The sequence below is a fragment of the Schistocerca nitens genome, chromosome 6 (assembly GCF_023898315.1).
Source record: "Schistocerca nitens isolate TAMUIC-IGC-003100 chromosome 6, iqSchNite1.1, whole genome shotgun sequence".
Classification (NCBI taxonomy): domain Eukaryota; kingdom Metazoa; phylum Arthropoda; class Insecta; order Orthoptera; family Acrididae; genus Schistocerca; species Schistocerca nitens.
The window spans coordinates 175,808,732-175,829,743 of record NC_064619.1 but is presented as its reverse complement, the minus strand read 5'-3'; the positions used below and the strand labels follow the sequence as shown (position 1 = coordinate 175,829,743).

Below are 21,012 nucleotides of genomic sequence, written 5' to 3'. Positions count from 1 at the left end.
CCAATTTAGCGCAACGCAAATTTTGGCGCATTACAAGACATCGTTCAGACAATAGAGACAATTCTGCCAGTGTTTTATGTTCCTTTTTGAACGTGCTGATTGACAATTGCTTCTCCTTTTGTGTTAGGAGAAGCACAAATCGGATTTGAATCGCACGCACCCACCGGGCACATTTCTTAGCGAGTTTTCGAGGCCCTTCTCTTCTTTGATTTGGAACTTTGCACAGCAATGAAAGTAGTCGCAAAAAAATTGTTTGTAAAACCAGAATGATCAGAAGAATGGAGTGTCACATGTCGTCATAATCTTTATAGGATAACGACGGATGAAGGGGGGAAAAAAAGTGAATCGCAGATGAGTTTCTCAGTTCGCCCAAAAACAAACAAGAAATACAAAAAAAAAAAAAAATACTACGGCTACTGAAGAGGAGCAACATCTAAATAATCCTCCGTGCTCTTTATTCGAGTTACAGTGGATGAATCTGAATTTTATTCGTAACTATGATTTAAATCAAAATCATTGGACTATGCTTCAGAATTTCGTCTGCCAGTAAACGTACTAAGGGGTGGACAAGGATACAACAAACCACCATACGATGTAGGAGATACATTGGCATTCAAAGTAGCTTACAGTCGTCTGGAAATGGGTAGTAACGCGGGGTAAGCATGGGACCTGTGGAATACCGCGATATGGCTGCTCAAATCATCATCGAACCCCAACCAGGTTTCACTCTGGGATGTAAGTTCTGCGAGAAATGGGAAATAGTGTGAAACAAGACTCATCGAACCAAATGACTTCGTTCCATTGCTCCATAGTGCAGATCTTAGGGCTTCGTCGCGATGTTTTCCTGTTGCGAGCATTTGCAACACTGACGAGCGGTTCTAGAATTCCAGCTGACGCTGCAGTTCCCTGCTTCTGGGGCTGCCTTCGTGCTGTTTTGGTGCTGACAGGGTTCGCGTTTGCGACATTCACTTCTACTATGACTTTTTCAGCTGTTGTCAGATTATTGCTCGTGGTAATCCTCCTTGATGACCATCCGTCACAGTGACTCAACATACACTTTCGTCCGCGTAGTGACTTAACGGGTGATGTTTTTCCGCTTTTCTTGAATGCGGCGTAAATCTCTGACATGGTGCCTCTTGAAGCACCTGTCACTTCGGGGCTGCCTTGATCACGGAAGCGGCTACCATGCGAGCACCCACATTTTGCCCATGTTCGAATACACTTGGCTTCGACACAGTGCTCTCAGAAGTACACGGAACACTGTTCTCACCTCGACTGACACTTGCACCGTATTGACGACACTACACAGTTAGGCGCCAGTTGTGCTCAATACAGCGCAACCTTCACTCTTGGCTACCATCTGCATTCATGGCGAAGCAAGCATTTCTCACAGTGTTTACATATTTTTATTTGCCGAACCCCTGCACTTGGACTACTGACGAGAATGTCCAGGCAATTAAGGAGTCGATTACTAGCTATGGCAGGTTTTTGGACGACAGAGAACGTTCACGACTTGTTCGCGAATGGCTCTCCGACCAAGGTGAGTATCTCTATCGTTGTGGAATTGTACAGTCGGTAGAATGTTCCAGTCGTTGTTTAGAAACTTAGTGATTATATTGGAAAATAGCGTCATGTATGTGTGTCACTTTGAAGTGTAGTGCAGCATTCAATAAAAGCTACTTCGTGTGCCTTAATAAAGCGTTGTGTTGTGGTCTTCAGTCCTGAGACTGGTTTGATGCAGCTGTCCGTGCTACTCTATCCTCTGCAAGCTTCTACATCTCCCGCTACCCATTGCAACCTACGTCCCTCTGAATCTGTTCAGTGTATTCATCTCTTGGTCTCCCTCTACGATTTTTACCCTCCACGCTGCCGTCCAATACTAAATTGGTGATCCCTTGATGCCTCAGAACATGTCCTACCAACAGATCCCTTCTTCTAGTCAAGTTGTACCACAAGCTCCTCTTCTCCCCAATTCTGTTCAATACCTCCTCACTAGTTATGTCATCTACCCATCTAATATTCAGCATTCTTCTGTAGACCACATTCCGAAAGCTTCTATTCTCTTCATGTCCAAACTATTTATCGTCCATGTTTCACTTCAATACATGGCTACACTCCATACAAATACTTTCAGAAACGACTTCCTGACACTTAAATCTATACTCGATGTTAACAAATTTCTATTCTTCAGAAACTCTTTCCTTGCCATTGCCAGTCTACATGTTATATCCTCTCTACTTCGACCATCATCAGTTATTTTGCTCCCCAAATAGCAAAACTCATTTACTACTTTAAGCTTCTCATTTCCTAATCTAACTCCCTGAGCATCACCCGATTTAATTCGACTACATTCCATTATCCTCGTTTTGCTTTTGTTGACGTTCGTCTTATATCATCCTTTCAAGACACTGTCCATTCCGTTCAACTGCTCGTCCAAGTCCTTTGCCGTCTGTGACAGAATTACAATGTCATCGGCGAACCTCAAAGTTTTTATTTCTTCTCCATGGATTTCAATTCCTCCTCCGAATTGTTGTTTTGTTTTCTTTACTGCTTGCTCAATATACAGATTGAATAACATCGGGGATAGGCTACAACCCTGTCTGACTCCCTTCCCAACCACTGCTTCCCTTTCATGTCCCTCGACTCTTATAACTGACATCTGGTTTCTGTACAAATTGTAAATAGCCTTTCGCTCCCTGTATTTTACCCCTGCCACCTTCAGAATTTGAAAGAGAGTATTCCAATGAACATTGTCAAAACCTTTCTCTAAGTCTACAAGTGCTAGAAACGTAGGTTTGCCTTTCCTTGATCTGTTTTCTAAGATAAGTCGTAGGGTGTAACTTACTTTTTGATCTCCCCTCATAGCAGTTGCACCGCTGATTTGGACGTGTGTTAAGTTTCTGCAGCTCACGTACGAGTCCGTTGGCAACGCGTCCTAACGTAAGCCAGTGTGTGACGCAGGCGGCGTGGTGTTGTTGCAGTGCTGTGCCTGGCCACGCTGGCGATGCTGCTGCTGCCACCCTGGGAGGCGGAGCGCTTCTCGGTGGGGCTGTGCCTCATGGCGGCTCAGTGCCTCTCCCTCACCGACCTCTACCACAACTTCTCCTACCAGATCACCGTCCCACTAGTCGGTAAGTACTCGCTGCTCACTCAGTATACTGATGACAGCACCCCTAAAGACTTTTCGTCAAAGAAGACAAAGAATATTCCAGAATTCGAATCAAGAATAGCTGCCAAATGAGTAACTTACAAGGGATCCTCCCCATCGCACCCCCCTCAGATTTAGTTATAAGTTGGCACAGTGGATAGGCCTTGAAAAACTGAACACAGATCAATCGAGAACACAGGAAGAAGTTGTGTGTAACTATGAAAAAAATAATGAAAACATACGAACTGAGTAGTCCATGCGCAAGATAGGCAACAACAAGGAGAGTGTGAGCTCAAGAGCGCCGTGGTCCCGTGGTTAGCGTGAGGAGCTGCGAAACAAGAGGTCCTTGGTTCAAGTCTTTCCTCGAGTGAAATGTTTAGTTTCTTTATTTTCATAAAGTTATGATCTGTCCGTTCGTTCATTTACGTCTCTGTTCACTGTAATAAGTTTTAGTGTCTGTGTTTTGCAATCGCACCGCAAAACCGTGCGATTAGTAGACGAAAGCACGTGCCTCTCCAATGGGAACCGAAAACATTTGATCGCAAGGTCATAGGTCAACCGATTTCTCCACAGGAAAACACGTCTGATATATTCTATACGACACGTGACGGCATGTGCGTCACAAGACAGGAATATGTTGTCGACCCACCTAACTTGTACACTTGGCGACTGGGTAAAAAGATTCTTCTTCCTTGCCCGATTTAGGTTTTCTTGTGGATGTGATAATCACTCCCAAAAAAGTGATGAAAACATAAGAGTTTGTCACATAAACTGCAACAAATGAATGCAACAGTTTCACAGTCGCACAGTTTTCCCTGTTCTCTCTCAAAACATATGTTTTTAACGTTTTCAAATTTTTCCGTCTGTAGACCGTCAAATCCATCGGACGGACGGACGGACAGATAATAATTGTCTGAAAATAAACTTTTCACTCGGGGGAAGACTTGAAACAAGGACCTCTCGTTCCGCAGCTGCTCACGCTAACCACGGGACCACGGCGCTCCCCAGATCACACTATCCATGTTGCTGCCTATCTTGCGCGTAGACTACTCAGTTTGTATATATTGCTTATTTTTTTTCATAGTTGCACACAACTTCTTCCTGTTTTCTCGATTGATCTGTGTTCAGTTTTTCAAGGCCTATCCACTGTGCCAACTTATAACTAAATCTGAGGGGGGTGCGATGGGGAGGTTCCCTTGTTAGAAGTCGATATCTACCGTGTAAAGAAGCAGCTTAAAACACTTAATAAAAGAAAGTCTTCCGTACCAGATAGCGTATCAATAAGGCTCGTTTGAGATTATGCTGATGGCCCCATACTTAGCAGTCATACACAGTTGCAGGCGTAAAGGAAGATCCGTACCAGACGACAGGTAAGTTGCACAGATCACACCAATACTCAAGCACATAAATAGGAGTAATCCGTTGAATTACCGGTCGGTATTACCAACGGCGCATTGCAGAAGTACACTCATGCTCATAAATTAAGGATCATGCTGATGTATGTTGAAACAATGCTCTGGTGGGTGGTTTGAGGGTTTAAATCACCTCGGGGTATGAGCATGCGGTGCATCTGACATGCGGTCGTTGCACGGTGGCGCTGCGAGCAGTCCACATACACAGAGGTGTGTTGGTGCATGTCAGAGTACGGTGCAGCGACTAAGTGTGCAGACGTTTTCAGACGTGCTAATGGTGACTGTGTGTTGAAAATGACTCAAAGAACACATAGTGATGACGTTACGAGGGGTAGAATAATAGGGCGACTGGAGGCTGGTCAAACACAGCAGGTCGTAGTAAGGGCCCTCCATGTGCCACAAAGCGTGATCTCAAGACTATGGCAACGGTTCCAGCAGACAGGAAACGTGTCCAGGCGCTACAGTAGGGACGTCCACAATGTACAATACCACAAGAAGACCGATATCTCACCATCAGTGCCCGCAGACGGCCACGGAGTACTGCAGGTAGCCTTGCTTGGGACCTTACCGCAGCCACTGGAACAGTTGCCTCCAGACACACAGTCTACAGACGACTGAACAGGCTGGTTAATTCACCCGGAGACCTGCAATGTGTTTTCCACTGATCCCTGGTCACAGGAGAGCCCGTAAAGCCTGGTGTCAAGAACATAGTACATAGTCATTGGAACAGTGGTCCCAGTTTATGTTCACGGACGGATCCAGGTATAGTCTGAACAGTGATTCACGCCGGGTTTTCATCTGGCGTGAACTAGGAACCAGATACCAACCCCTTAATGTTCTTGAAAGGGACCTGTATGGAGGTCGTGGTTTGATGGTGTGGAGTGGGATTATGATTGGTGCACGTACACCCCTGCATGTCATTGACAGAGGAACTGTAACAGGTCATGTGTATCGGGACGTCATTTTGCATTCGTGTGTCCGCCTTTCCAGGGGATCAGTGGATCCCAGCTTCCTCCTGATGGACGATAACGCACGGCTCCACAGAGCTGCCATCGTGGAGGAGTACCTTGAAACAGAAGATATCAGGCGAATGGAGTGGTCTGCCTGTTCTCCAGACCTAAACCTCATCGAGTACGTCTGGGATGCTCTCGGTCGGCGTACCGCTGCACGTCTTCCCTACAACACTTTAGGAGCTCCGACAGGCACTGGTGCAAGAATGGGAGGCTATACCCCAGCAGCTGCTCGACCACCTGATCCAGAGTATGCCAACCCGTTGTGCGGCCTGTGTACGTGTGCATGGTGATCATATCCCATATTGACGTCGGGGTACATGCGCAGGAAACAGTGGCGTTTTGTAGCAGATGGGTTTTGAGACGGTTTTCTCAACTTATCACCAATACCGTGGACTTACAGATATGTGTGTGTGTGATCCCTATGTGCCTATGCTATTAGCCCCAGTTTTGTGTAGTGCCACGTTGTATGACACCACGTTTTGCAATTGTCCTTAATTTATTAGCATGAGTGTATTTTGGAACGTACTCTTTGTTTGAAGATAATGAATTACCTCCGAGGTAACGATCTATTGACACACAGCATGGGTTCAGAAAAATATTCTTCTTGTGAAACACGACTAGCTGTTTATTCTCACAAAGTAATGAATGCTACTGACAGTGGACGTCAAATTTATTCCATGTTTTTAGATTTACAAAAGGCTTTTGACAGCATACCTCAGAAACGGCTTCTAATCAAATAGCGTGTCTGTGGACAATCGTCTCAGTTGTGCGATTGGATTCGTGGTTTCCTCTCAGAAAGGTCATGGTTTGTAGTAACTGACTCAGCGTCAACGAGAAAAACACAAGTAAAATCTGGCGTTCCCCAAGGAAGCGTTTTAGGCTCTCTCCTGTTCCTCATCGACATAAATGATTTAGGAGACAACCTGAGAAGCACTCTTAGATTCATTGCAGATGATGTTGTCATTTGCGGTCTTATAAAGTCATCAGGTGATCAAAACAAATTGCAAAAGGATTTAGACAAGATATATGTGCAGTGCGCAAAGTGGAAGTTGACTCTAAATAATGAAAAGCGTGAAGTCATCCACATGAATACCAAAATGAATCCACTACATTTCGGTTGTACGATATATCACTCAAATCTATAGGCTGTAAATTCAACTGAATACTTAGGGATTACAGTTACTAATAACTTAAGTGGAACGATCACACAGATAATGTTGTGGCTAAATCAAAGACTACGATTTATTGGCGGAATATTGAGACAATGCAACATGTCTACTGAAGAGGCTGTCTGCACTACGGTTGTACACCCTCTTCTGGAGTACAGCTGTACGGTGTGGGATCCGCATCAGATAGGATCGACGAAGGACACCGAAAATGTTCAAAGATGGGCAGATCGTTTCTAACTGTCGGAAAATAGGGGAGCTAGCGCCACGGATATGATATGTGAATTGGGGTAGCAATAATTAAAACGTAGACGTTTGCAGAACAATCTTGTAGATGTATCGGCAGCTGTATCCATGACGTCTGCGCTAGTCGTTTATGAATGCGACACTTTGTTTCAAAAGGGGCAGACAAGTTAAAAGAACTCAATGACTTTCAGAGCTAACGTCCCCACTAAATATTTATGAACGTTTAAGTAAAGGAAAGAGTAGCGCTAAATTCAGTACGAACGTTCCAAGTCGCTGCGACGGTGACATACACTACTGGAAATTAAAATTGCTACACCACGAAGATGACGTGCTAAAGATGCGAAATTTAACCCACAGGAAGAGGATGCTGTGATATGCAAACGATTAGCTTTTCAGAACATTCACACAAGGTTGGCGCCGGTGGCGACACATACAACGTGCTGACATGAGGATAGTTTCCAGCCGATTTCTCATACACAAACAGCAGTTTACCGGCATTGCCTGGTGAAACGTTGTTGCGATGCCTCGTGTAAGGAGGAGAAATGCCTACCATCACGTTTCCGACTTTGATAAAGGTCGGATTGTAGCTTATCGCGATTGCGGTTTATCGTATCGCGACATTGCTGCTCGCCTTGGTCGAGATCCAATGACTGTTAGCAGAATATGGAATCAGTGGGTTCAGGAGGGTAATACGGAACGCCGTGCTGGATCCCAACGGCCTCGTATCACTAGCAGGCGAGATGACAGGCATCTTATCCGCATGGCTGTAACGGATCGTGCAGCCACGTCTCGATCCCTGAATCACCAGATGGGGACGTTTGCAAGACAACATCCATCTGCACGAACAGTTCGACTACGTTTGCAGCAGCATGCACTATCAGCTCGGAGACCATTGCTGCGGTTCCCCTTGACGCTGCATCACAGACAGGAGCGCCTGCGATGGTGTACTCAACGACTAACCTGGATGCACGAATGGCAAAACGTCACTTTTTTCGGATGAATCCAGTTTCTGTTTACAGTTTCATGATGATCGCATCCGTGTTTGGCGGCATCGCGGTGAACACACATTGGAAGCGTGTATTCGTCATCACCATACTGGCACATCACCTGGCGTGATGGTATGGGGTGCCATTGGTTACACGTCTCGGTCACCTCTTGTTCATGTTGACGGCACTTTGAACAGTGGACGTTACATTTCAGATGTGTTGCGACCCGTGGCTCTACCCTTCATTCGATCCCTGCGAAACCCTACATTTCAGCAGGATAATGCACGACCGCATGTTGCAGGTCCTGTACGGGCCTTTCTGGATACAGAAAATGTTAGACTGCTGCCCTGGTCAGCACATTCGCCAGATCTCTCACCAATTGAAAACGTCTGGTCAATGGTGGGCCGAGCAACTGGCTCGTCACAATACGCCAGTCACTACTCTTGATGAACTGTGGTATCGTGTTGAAGCTGCATGGGCAGCTATACATGTACACGCCATCCAAGCTCTATTTGACTCAATGCCCAGGCGTATCAAGGCCGTTATTACGGCCAGAGGTGGTTGTTCTGGGTACTGATTTCTCAGGATTTATGCACCCAAACTGCGTGAAAATGTAATCACATGTCAGTACTAGTATAATATATTTGTCCAATGAATACCCGTTTATGATCTGCATTTCTTCTTGGTGTAGCAATTTTAATGGCCAGTAGTGTATTCGAAAAGGCTGAACTGGAGGAATTATCAGCTGAATTTTAAATGAGAAGCCGTGGCAAATATTGAACTCGTGTCACATTGTATTTCATGAGAATGATCAATGTTCTATCACATGGAAAAGCTCGAGTTTTGATACGTTCTGTCTGAAGTAAAAATGGCATTAACGCAAAAGAACGCAATTTGCATTGAAAGGAAAGTGCTATTTTTCCTACATGATTCAGATAAATTGTCAGGAAGACTGTGAAGTTAACATAGAAAAGCATTAAAGGAAAGTTGATTGTACAAAATGACAGTAAATAAACCGATAGTGACTTTTAATTTTACTGTATATATTCCTATTTTATTCTTTACTCGGCGAACCTGCCTGCTTCCGTTTCGGAGTACATAGCATGTCGTAGACAACTTTGCGAAATTGGTGATGTTACTTTGTTCTGTTCAACCTTACTAAATTCTATAGTCCATGAAACTCAAAACAGTAAATATAAGGCGTGTATTGCTTTCTTGATTAATATGCGGCACGCATTATTAAGAAATCACAGTTCCAAATTATATTAATGTGTATGGTCTGTATATTCGAACTATGCATCGCTGTACATGTTCCATCGTTTGTCTAGTTCAATCAAAGAAAAAAAAATCATTACTGTTAGTCTCGCGTTTTTCATTTATGTTTTAACATTGGCAGAGTTGTTAAGTAATGTTTCACTGTTTTATGGTGGAGTTATCTTACAATACCTTTACCTTTTTATAATGTAATAACGATAAAGAGTATACTAAAGTTGACAATTGTCTAGAAGGCTCAGTGTGGAAAGAAATGGAATACTGAAGTACTGATAAATGATGGAATGGGTTTGAAGTTCTCTGAGGCTGTGGATAAGGAATATCACAGTAGACTGTTCAGTTGATGAGGAATAAGCACCTCAAAAAACGGTAATCACAGAAACTGGAAAGGAAAATGTAGGTAGAAGGAAGGTAACTGAGAAGAAACCTCGGATAACTGAAGAAACACTACCATTGATCGATGATAGAAGCAAGTACAAAAAATTTCAATGAAAGACAGCAGTGCAGCAATGTCTCACTTAAGTTCAAGGAATGAAATGACTGCAGAAACAATGCGAAGTAATCGAGAAGGAAAGACGGGTGCTATACAATATGTACAAGGACCAAGATAGAACACTATGAATGGAAAACAAGAATGAGGTACCCAGGTTAAAATGTTATGACAGTCTCGACCATACTGTTAAGTCCAAGACTCTGGCAATTGACTCCGAACGTAAATAAAATGTAACATATTGCGCATACATAGGAAAAGAAATCCACTACCGTACAGCTACACTATTGATGACAAACAGCTGGACACAGCGTCTGCCGTAATATATCTAGGCCTAACTATCCAGAGCGACCTTAAGTGGAATGACCATATAAAACAGATAGTGGAAAATGCAGACACAAGACTCAGATTCATCGGAAGAATCTTAAGGAAGTGTAACTCATCACGAAAGGAGTGGCTTATAAGACTCTTGTTCGCCCGATTCTTGAATATTGTTCATCTGTCTGGGATCCCTATGAGGTATGGCTGATAGAGGAGATAGGGAAGATCCAACGAAGAGCGGCGCGTTTCGTCACGGGATCGTTTAGCTGGCGAGAGAGCGTTACGTAAATTCTAAACAAACTCCACTGGCAGACGTTCCAAGAGAGACGTTTTGCATCACAGAGATTTACTATTGAAATTTTGGGGCAGCAATTTTCAGGAGGAGTCAGACAACATATTATTTCCCCCCACATACATCTCGCGTATTGACCACGAGGAAGAAATCAGAGCCAATTCAGAGGCTCACCGACAATCATTCTTCCTACGCACTATTTGAGAGTGGAACAGGGTTGGAGGGATTAGATAGTGTTACCGAAAGTGCCCTCCGCCACACACCATTTGGTGGCTTTCGGAGTATGATGTAGATGTAGATACATCAAAGAAGCAGTGACGGAAATAAAGGAATGGTAAAGAGTGGAATTAAATTTCTAGGTGAAAGAATGTCAATGAAAAGATTTGCTGATTACATTGCTATCCTCAGTGAAAGAGAGGAGAAATTACAAGACGTGTTGAATGGAGTGGACAATCTAATGAGTGCAGAATATACTTATAGAGTAAATCAAAGACAGACGAAAGTAATGAGGAATAGCAGGTATCAGGTTACCGAGAAATGTAACATCAAAATTAGTGACCACGAAGCAGACGAAGTTAAGGAATTCTGTTACATTTACAGCAAACTAACACATAACAAACAAAGAAACACGTCTACTAATATCAAATATAGGCCTTAACTTCTCGAAGAAATGTTTGCATATATCTGTTTGGAACACAGTATTGAATCATGGACTGTGGCAAAACCGGTAAAGAATGGTTTTTAAAGTTTCTGAATGTTTGTCGTCTGTATGCTGACTGGTAGGTGTTGTATGTGAGTTCATATATTATTGATCACAACCTTACCACAAACTAACAACAGAAGAAAACTTCCGCATACAGAAGGCAATAGCAGAAGGCAATCAAGTTTTAAATGAATAATACACTACACTCTGTAAAGGCACATTATTTAACACATTAAAGGAACTTCACAGAAAAGCAACACATACAGCTAAAGGAGCTCACACGCACAAATACACATACACTCACACACACACACACACACACACACACACACACACACACACACAGTGAGAGAAAGAGAGAGAGAGAGAGAGAGAGAAAGCGATATAAAAGTAAACAAAATTCAAATTCCGCACCAAACTCACTCTTGAACAAATGAACGTAGACGGTGTTAGAACACACAACAACATCGTGTACATCACTTTTTGTGAATTGAAAAGGCGTTTATAAAACCGAAATTACACAAAGTAGGTTTAATATGTGTTGCAATGCCATCAGTACACGAAATAAGAAGGATCAGTCACTACAAAACGTGAGTAATATCAAAATACAAACGGAAAACATTTTGCCTCACCAAAATCACGTTTTCAAAAATCAAGGTATGTGTGACCTCACTGATAAAATACACATTTACAACGATTAGTTTGCAGATGATGAGCTATTAATGTAGGACACCATACAAAAGGTCATGCAGAACCACATAATGTAAAATCAAGATTAGAAAAGAAACGAACAAAAACTGTCTTTAGGCTTCATTTTGTCTGATTAGTTATAATCTAAAATATGTTCACTTTTTACAGTTGTTCAATAAAAAAAACCACTGATGACGGCACGGAAGTGCTGAAACATGTTTGGATAACAAGAAAAAATGGTTTTGCATAAAAGGCGTAACCTACATCCAAAACTTTTAACTACAAACACGAGAAAGTACAAGAGCTGCAAATCCAAAAGATTAGTATAACACTTTCATTAAAGCTGCTGGCGGAAAATCAGTAACAAAATGGCTCTGAGCACTATGGGACTTAACATCTGTGGTCATCAGTCCCCTAGAACTTAGAACTACTTAAACCTAACTAACCTAAGTACATCACACACATCCATGCCCGAGGCAGGATTCGAACCTGCGACCGTACTGGTCACGCGGTTCCAGACTGAAGCGCCTAGAACCGCACGGCGACACTGGCCGGCCAAAATCAGTAACAACTCTCTCTCGCCACACGCGAGTTATTTTAATGAATCAAAACGACACTGAATTCTGTGTGAATTTGAAGGGTTGAAAGGGAGTTTTCCAAATTTTGTGTAATGTTCTTGGTTTTCACCTGGGCGCTTTGTTTGGGAGTTACTTTTATTTAACTGAAAGTAACGAGAAAAATTGCTTGCTGGCATTCTATTAGCCGATGCTGCTTCGCGGACAGTACAGTCTGCCCAATGGGAGCATAATTAGATTTCAACCTTTAGTTTTCATGGGTGGACAGAACCGCTTTCATTGGAAACCAGTGTTTTAAATGGTAGATGCATCTCTGGGGTTGCGGAATTGTTGCACCGTGAATTGCTGATGATAGCATTCGTGATGCTGGTAGTGACCTTGTCTATGCGTGCCTCTGTCCAGAACACTAATAGAAACGTAGTTGTTTGTTTAACTGATTAATTGCATTAGTTTGTTAGTGTACAAAGTTTTCAGTGCGTGCCCGTTAATTGACTGCTGACCTACTAGTATGGCTACTATTGTGCTGTGATGCGTGCTCTCATTCACTGAGATGACAAAAGTCACGGGGTAGCGATATTCACATACACAGAAGGCGGTCAAAACTGTATCTCGTACACAAGATACAAAAGGAGAGTGCACTGGTGGAGTTGTCGTTTGTACTCAGGTAGTTCATTTGAAAAGTTTTCCGACGTAATTATGGCCGCACGACAGACTGTGGACGCGGAATGGTAATTGGAGCTAGACGTGTGAGGCGTTGCACTTCGGAAACCGTTAGTGAATTCAATATTATGAGATCCATAGTGTCAAGAAAGGAGGAAGTACAAAGATGTTCCGGGAAAATCAGGAATACAGAAGTACAAGTCGCTGAGGAATGAAATAAATAGGAAGTGCAGGGAAGCTAAGAAGAAATGGCTGCAGGAAAAATGTGAAGACATCGAAAAAGATATGATTGTCGGAAGGACAGACTCAGCATACAGGAAAGTCAAAACAACCTTTGGTGACATTAAAAAAAGCAACGGTGGTAACATTAAGAGTGCAACGGGAATTCCACTGTTAAATGCAGAGGAGAGAGCAGATAGGTGGAAAGAATACATTGAAAGCCTCTATGAGGGTGAAGATTTGTCTGGTGTGATAGGAGAAGAAACAGGAGTCGATTTAGAAGAGATAGGGGACCCAGTATTAGAATCGGAATTTAAAAGAGCTTTGGAGGACTTACGGTCAAATAAGGCAGAAGGGATAAATAACATTCCATCAGAATTTCTAAAATCATTGGGGGAAGTGGCAACAAAACGACTATTCACGTTGGTGTGTAGAATATATGAGTCTGGTGACATACCATCTGACTTTCGGAAAAGCATCATCCACACAATTCCAAAGACGGCAAGAGCTGACAAGTGCGAGAATTATCGCACAATCAGCTTAACAGCTCACGCGTCGAAGCTGCTTACAAGAATAATATACAGAAGAATGGAAAAGAAAATTGAGAATGCGCTAGGTGACGATCAGTTTGGCTTTAGGATAAGTAAAGGGACGAGAGAGGCAATTCTGACGTTACGGCTAATAATGAAAGCAAGGCTAAAGAAAAATCAAGACACTTTCATAGGATTTTTCGACCTGGAAAAAGCGTTCGACAATATAAAATGGTGCAAACTGTTCGAGATTCTGAAAAAAGTAGGGGTAAGCTATAGGGAGAGACGGGTCATATACAATATGTACAACAACCAAGAGGGAATAATAAGAGTGGACGATCAGGAACGAAGTGCTCGTATTAGGAAGGGTGTAAGACAAGGCTGTAGCCTTTCGCCCCTACTCTTCAATCTGTACATCGAGGAAGCAATGATGGAAATAAAAGAAAGGTTCAGGAGTGGAATTATAATACAAGGTGAAAGGATATCAATGATACGATTCGCTGATGACATTGCTATCCTGAGTGAAAGTGAAGAAGAATTAAATGATCTGCTGAACGGAATGAATAGACTAATGAGTACACAGTATGGTTTGAGAGTAAATCGGAGAAAGACGAAGCTAAGAAGTAGTAGAAATAAGAACAGCGAGAAACTTAACATCAGGATTGAAGTTAAGGAATTCTGCTACCTAGGCAGTAAAATAACCAATGACGGACGGAGCAAGGAGGACATCAAAAGCAGACTCGCTATGGCAAAAAAGGCATTTCTGGCCAAGAGAAGTCTACTAATATCAAATACCGGCCTTAATTTGAGGAAGAAATTTCTGAGGATGTACGTCTGGAGTACAGCATTGTATAGTAGTGAAACATGGACTGTGGGAAAACCGGAACAGAAGAGAATCGAAGCATTTGAGATGTGGTGCTATAGACGAATGTTGAAAATTAGGCGGACTGATAAGGTAAGGAATGAGGAGGTTCTACGCAGAATCGGAGAGGAAAGGAATATGTGGAAAACACTGATAAGGAGAAGGGACAGGATGATAGGACATCTGCTAAGACATGAGGGAATGACTTCCATGGTACTAGAGGGAGCTGTAGAGGGCAAAAACTGTAGAGGAAGACAGAGATTGGAATACGTCAAGCAAATAATTGAGGACGTAGGTTGCAAGTGCTACTCTGAGATGAAGAGGTTAGCACAGGAAAGGAATTCGTGGCGGGCCGCATCAAACCAGTCAGTAGACTGATGACCAAAAAAAAAGTGTCAAGAGTGTGTCGAGTATACCAAGTTTCGGGGATTACCTCTGACCACGGACAATGCAGAAGCCGACGGCCTTTACTTATCGATCGAGAGCAGCAGCGTTTGCGTAGAGCTGTCAGTGCTAACAGACAAGCAACACTGCATGAAATAAACGCAGAAATCAATACCGGACGTACGAAGAACGCATCCGTTAGGACAGTGAGGCGAAATATGTCGTCAATAGGCTATGGAAGCAGACGACCGTCGCGAGCGCCTTTGCTAACAGCACGACATCGGCTGCCGCGCCTCACCTCGGCTCGTAACCATATCGGTTGGACCCTAGACGAATGGTAAATCTTGGCCTGGTCAGATGAGTCTCGATTTCAAGTAGTAAGATCTGATGTTTATAGCAATGCTAATTTGGCAAGTTTTAGAACACAGAAGAAGCCCACTGATGATGACGATATTGTTGCTGAAACTAGTTAGTGAAAGCCAATAAACAGAACAAAAGTGTTTTGCACCAAGGCGTATCCACAATTCCTTAGTGATGCTATATTTGTTTAACTTAACGCGGTTTCTGGATTCGAGTTAATAGCTAAAGTTGGAGGCATGTAAAAAAATATATACACATGGCTTGACAATGCTTCGTCATACGCAGAAATGGAGCACATTGTTGCTGTTCAAGCTCTAGAATGTAGATAAACGCCTCATCTCCAGAAAAAAAACTTCCAGCACGCAATCGAGAACTGACTATCGCTGACTCTTGGAAAAACGTTATGGAGCGAAACGAGCTGCGCTTCTGCGCCGTCTTACTCTAGCTTTCCCGATAAGTCTCTGAGAATTACCCTTCAAGAGAACGAAACAAGCTGTGTAGTGTCCTTGTCTTATCAGGGATCCTGTTGCAACGCATACCTTGCGATCTCTAGCCTCGCCCATTCGCCATCCGAAGTGGCCGTGCGGTTCTAGGCGCTTCAGTCTGGAACCGCGAGACCGCTACGATCGCAGGTTCGAATCCTGCCTCGGGCATGGATGTGTGTGATGTCCTTAGGTTAGTTCGGTTTAACTAGTTCTAAGTTCTAGGGGACTGATGACCTCAGAAGTTGAGTCCCATAGTGCTCAGAGCCATTTTGAACCTCGCCCATTCAGTGGCATTCGACTTTAGTTCTGCCACGGCTGCCAAGGGACGGCATATGAATGCAAGTCCTCGTAACGGACGTCGCATTTAACGACCTTGTCTGTGCACTGGTTTCGCGATGTCTACTGCAGTGCGCATTGGTATTTGAGTCGCTAAAGCTAATGACAGTTAATTCCATTTTTTTCTGCTGACAGTCCGACAACATCTATGCAGTATTCAGGACTGCTTCTTTGTTCGGGAGTTTTGGATCTTTGATATACGTATTTCGCTTTAACTACGACTCGAAAATTGGGAATGAAACGCACACTGATACTTAGCTAGTTTAACAAATAGTAGAGGAAAATCTTCATCTTTTTTGGTCACAATATTGACAATATCACAATCATTCACGTCTAAAAAATTTGGAAAATGGAACATATGAAAATGTTAATATTTTCGTGCCACCAAATGTCATGTTAGATAGGAGTGTTTGGAAAACTGATTAGTCTTTTGAGGATTAAAGAGTACGCCGTGAATCGATGAAAAGTGACAACTTGCATCTGTAATGGAAAGTATGTGTGATAAGTAGGGTTTTCGGGTGGGTACTATTGACAGTTTCAACTCAAAACAATAAACGATGCTTTTTCACTGTGCTGTTTCAGTGTAGACATTCATTCACCAACCACTGTAAGTTCACACGTGGATACATCCTTCTATTGCGACTCGACTTTCGCAAACACTTTTTGATTTAAATGATAAGATCCCTCATATATTTTCAATAAGTGATGCTCCACAGATATTAACCATTTAAAGGCAATGTTGAAAATTTAGACAGCTGTGAAGATGAATAAGTACTTGTTTCATTGTTTATGCATACGGATTTAATGAAGCGGCTGTGGCTGAGGATGACACAGCTGTGGATGACTGCAATTGAAAGCAAATTAAGTGGCACACCTTAGTAACCATCGGTATTTTCAACATAAGCACTCCGTCTTCAGGCCACGAGTGGCCTACCGGGACCATCCGACCGCCGTGTCATCCTCAGTGGAGGATGCGGACAGGAGGGGTGTGGGGTCAGCACACTGCTCTCCCGGTCGTTATGATGGTATTCTTGACCGAAGCCGCTACTGTTCGGTCGAGTAGCTCCTCAATTGGCATCAAGAGGCTGAGTGCACCCCGAAAAATGGCAACAGCACATGGCGGCCTGAGTGGTCACCCATCCAAGCGCCGACCACGCTCGACAGCGCTTAACTTCGGTGATCTCACGGGAACCGGTGTATCCACTGCGGCAAGGCCGTATTTTCAACATAGCTTCCTTCAATTACCTAATACATTATATCGTCGGACAATCGTAGTTCTTTCTTTAAGACCTAAAATCACCTGTATTATCTGTTTCTACGACTAAGCACTGTTAGAAAGAATCACCAAGTGGAACACATTTAATGTGTTTCTCCACTGAGTTAATCGCGTTATAATAGTTAATATTCCCTTCGTAGTAACTCGGGTACATTTTAATAAAGTGCATAGAGCTTATGCGTAACACTGTTAATGGAGGAAAACTACAGCGTTCGCGAGACACTGATGTGAAAAAAGGTAACGCACGTCAGGCCGTTCGGATGCGGCGCGGATCCCACGAAGCCATGGACCCTAGTTGTCAACAAGGCACTGTGTAAGCTGATGGTGGGCCCATAATGGTCTGGGGTGTGTCTGGATTGGGTCCTCCGGTCCTAAGGAGGACTGGAAGTGGTTATGTTCGGCTACTTGGAGACCATTTGCAGTAAACGGCGATGGAATTTTTATTGATGACAATGCGCTATTTCGCCGGGCCACATTGTTCGCGATTGATTTTGATAACATTCTGGGCAGTTCGAGCGGACAATTAGGCCACACACATCGCCCGACAGGAATCCCATCGAATATTTATGGTATATAATCGCGACGTTAGGTAGTACATGAAATCCTGCAGCGCCAACACTTTCGAAAGTATGGACCGCTGTAGAGGCTGCATACTCAATATATGTGCAGGGGACTACCCACATATTGTTGAGTCCATGCCACGTCGAGCTGGTGCACTACAGCGGGCAAAAGGAGGTCGGACACGATACTTCTGTCACCTCAGTGTGCAGGGTGGTCCATTGATCGTGACCGGGCCAAATATCTCACGAAATAAGCATCAAACGAAAAAGCTACAAAGAACGAAACCTGTCTAGCTTGAAGGGGGAAACCAGATGGCGCTATGGCTGGCCCGCTAGATGGCGCTGCCATAGGTCAAACGGATATCAACTGCGTTTTTTTTTAAATAGGAGCCCCCATTTTTATTACATATTCGTGTAGTTCGTAAAGAAGTATGAATGTTTTAGTTGGACCACTTTTTTCGCTTTGTGATAGATGGCGCTGTAATAGTCACAAACATATGGCTCACGATTTTAGACGAACAGTTGGTAACAGGTAGGTTTTTTAAATTAAAATACAGAACGAAGGTACGTTTGAACATTTTATTTCGGTTGTTCCGATGTGATTACTGTACCTTTGTGAGCTTATCATTTCTGAGAAAGGATGCTGTTACACCGTGATTACCTGTAAATACCACATTAATGCAATAAATGCTCAAAATGATGTCCACAGCCTCAATGAATTTGGCAATACGTGTAACGACATTTCTCTCAACAGCGAGTAGTTCGCCTTTCGTAATGTTCGCACATGCATTGACAATGCGCTGACGCATGTTGTCAGCCGTTGTCGGTGGATCACGATAGCAAATATCCTTCAACTTTCCCCACAATAAGAAATCCGCGGGGACGTCAGATCCGGTGAACGTGCTTCGACGACCAATCCACCTGTCATGAGATATGCTGTTCAATACAGCTTCAACCGCACGCGAGCTATGTGCCGGACATCCATTATGTTGGAAGTACATCGCCATTCTGTCATGCATTGAAACATATTGTAGTAACATCGGTAGAACATTACACAGGAAATCAGCATACATTGCACCATTTAGATTGCCATCGATAAAATGGGGCCCAATTATCCTTCCTCCCATAATGCCGCACCATACATTAACCCTCCAAGGTCGCTGATGTTCCACTTGTCCCAGCCATCGTGGATTTTCCGTTGCCCAATAGTGCACATTATGCCGGTTTACGTTACCGCTGTTGGTGAATGATACTTCGTCGCTAAATAGAACGCGTGCAAAAAATCTGTCATCGTCCCTTAATTTCTCATGTGCCCAGTGGCAGAACTGTACACGACGTTCAAAGTCGTCGCCATGCAATTCTTGGTGCATAGAAATATGATACGGGTGCAATCGATGTTGATGTAGCATTCTCAACACCGACGTTTTTGAGATTCCCGATTCTCGCGCAGTTTGTCTGGTACTGATGTGCGGATTAGCCGCGACAGCAGCTAAAACACCTACTTGGGCATCATCATTTGTTGCAGGTCGTGGTTGACGTTTCACATGTGGCTGAACACTTCCTGTTTCCTTAAATAACGTAACTATCCTGCGAACGGTTCGGACACTAGGATGATGTCGTCCAGGATACCGAGCAGCATACATAGCATTCGCCCGTTGGGCATTTTGATCACAATAGCTATACATCAACACGATATCGACCTTTTCCGCAATTGGTGAACGGTCCATTTTAATACGGGTAATGTATCACGAAGCAAATACCGTCCGCACTGGCGGAATGTTACGTGATACCACCTACTACTACGTTTGTGACTATTACAGCGCCATATGTGACAAAGCGAAAAAAGTGGTCCAACTAAAACATTCATATCTCTTTACTTACTACACGAATATGTAATAAAAAATGGGGGGGGGGTTCCGATTTAAAAGAAAAAAACGTAGTTGTTATCCGTTTGACCTATGACAGCGCCATCCAGCGGGCCAACCATAGCGCCGTCTTGTTTCCCCCTTCAAGCTAGACAACTTTCGTTCTTTGTAGTTTTTTTCGTTTGATGCCTATTTCGTGAGATATTTGGCCTGGTCAATATCAATGGACGACCCTGTATAGTGCCATAAGAAATGTATACTGGTTGGTGTGTTTGGTCAGTAGGTGTATATAGTGTTTGTGTTGACTGTGGCAGTGCTGCTGTACCGGGACTCGCTGGTGATGGCCTGCGTGGCGCTGGTGCTGGCCGTGGTGATGCGCGCCCTCATCCAGTCGGAGGTGGAGGCTCCCAGCTGCGTGGCGGCGCTGCTCGACCAGGTGCCCACCTGGCCCTACGGTCTCTCTCTGATGGCGCAGCCTCGGGTATGTGCAGGACGCTGCTTGTGAAAGTGAAGGAAATTATTATGAACCGTGCGAAAGATCTCAAGGCAATGTATAAGCGTACCGGTCCTTCAACGCAAACCTCCGGATGGTGTGGCCGTCACGAAATCTTCGAGGTCACCCCCCCCCCCCCCTCTCTGCAGTCCGCCGGCCATAAGCGCTGTGATTCGCCTGCCTGATACGAGGCGTGTTTTTTTAAGTAAGTACCGTTTTGAAATTAAAAAAAGACGTGCTAAGATATCTCAATAATGTTATTTTTACATGAAAGCCTGTACCTTAATCTACTTTTCTACATAATTTCGGTCAATATTGAGGCACTTGTCATAATGTTGTACCAGTTTTTGAATACCCTCCTCATAGAAGTCTGCCGCCTGACTTGTTAACCACTGCATCACCACTGTTTAGACTTCCTCATCGTCTTGAAGACGCTGACCGCCCAGGTGTTTCTTCACTACGAGAAACATTAAGAAAGTCATCCCGCAAGGAGGAAATCGTAAAGCGTCTGTTTTCTCTCACTTATTGTCCACTTCCTGCACCGAACTTTCATTAACGACCGAAGGACGCCCACTCCGTTGTTCATCATGCACATTTGTGCGGTCATCTTTAAATGCTCTCACCCACTTTCTTACCATTCCATCACTCATAATGTTTTCTCCGTAAAC

The 21,012-nt window shown here is 43.7% G+C and overlaps 1 protein-coding gene across 1 annotated transcript in view; it reads left to right on the top strand.

Moving 5' to 3' along the window:
* The window catches only part of LOC126262623 (neuronal acetylcholine receptor subunit alpha-10-like), a 129,724-nt gene that overhangs the window by 92,117 nt on the left and 16,595 nt on the right, over window positions 1-21,012 (top strand). Inside the window, exons 7-8 of the mRNA XM_049959379.1 lie at window positions 2,982-3,131; window positions 20,166-20,332. Of these exons, the coding sequence (XP_049815336.1) occupies window positions 2,982-3,131; window positions 20,166-20,332 (317 nt within the window). The remainder of the gene's footprint in view (window positions 1-2,981; window positions 3,132-20,165; window positions 20,333-21,012) is intronic.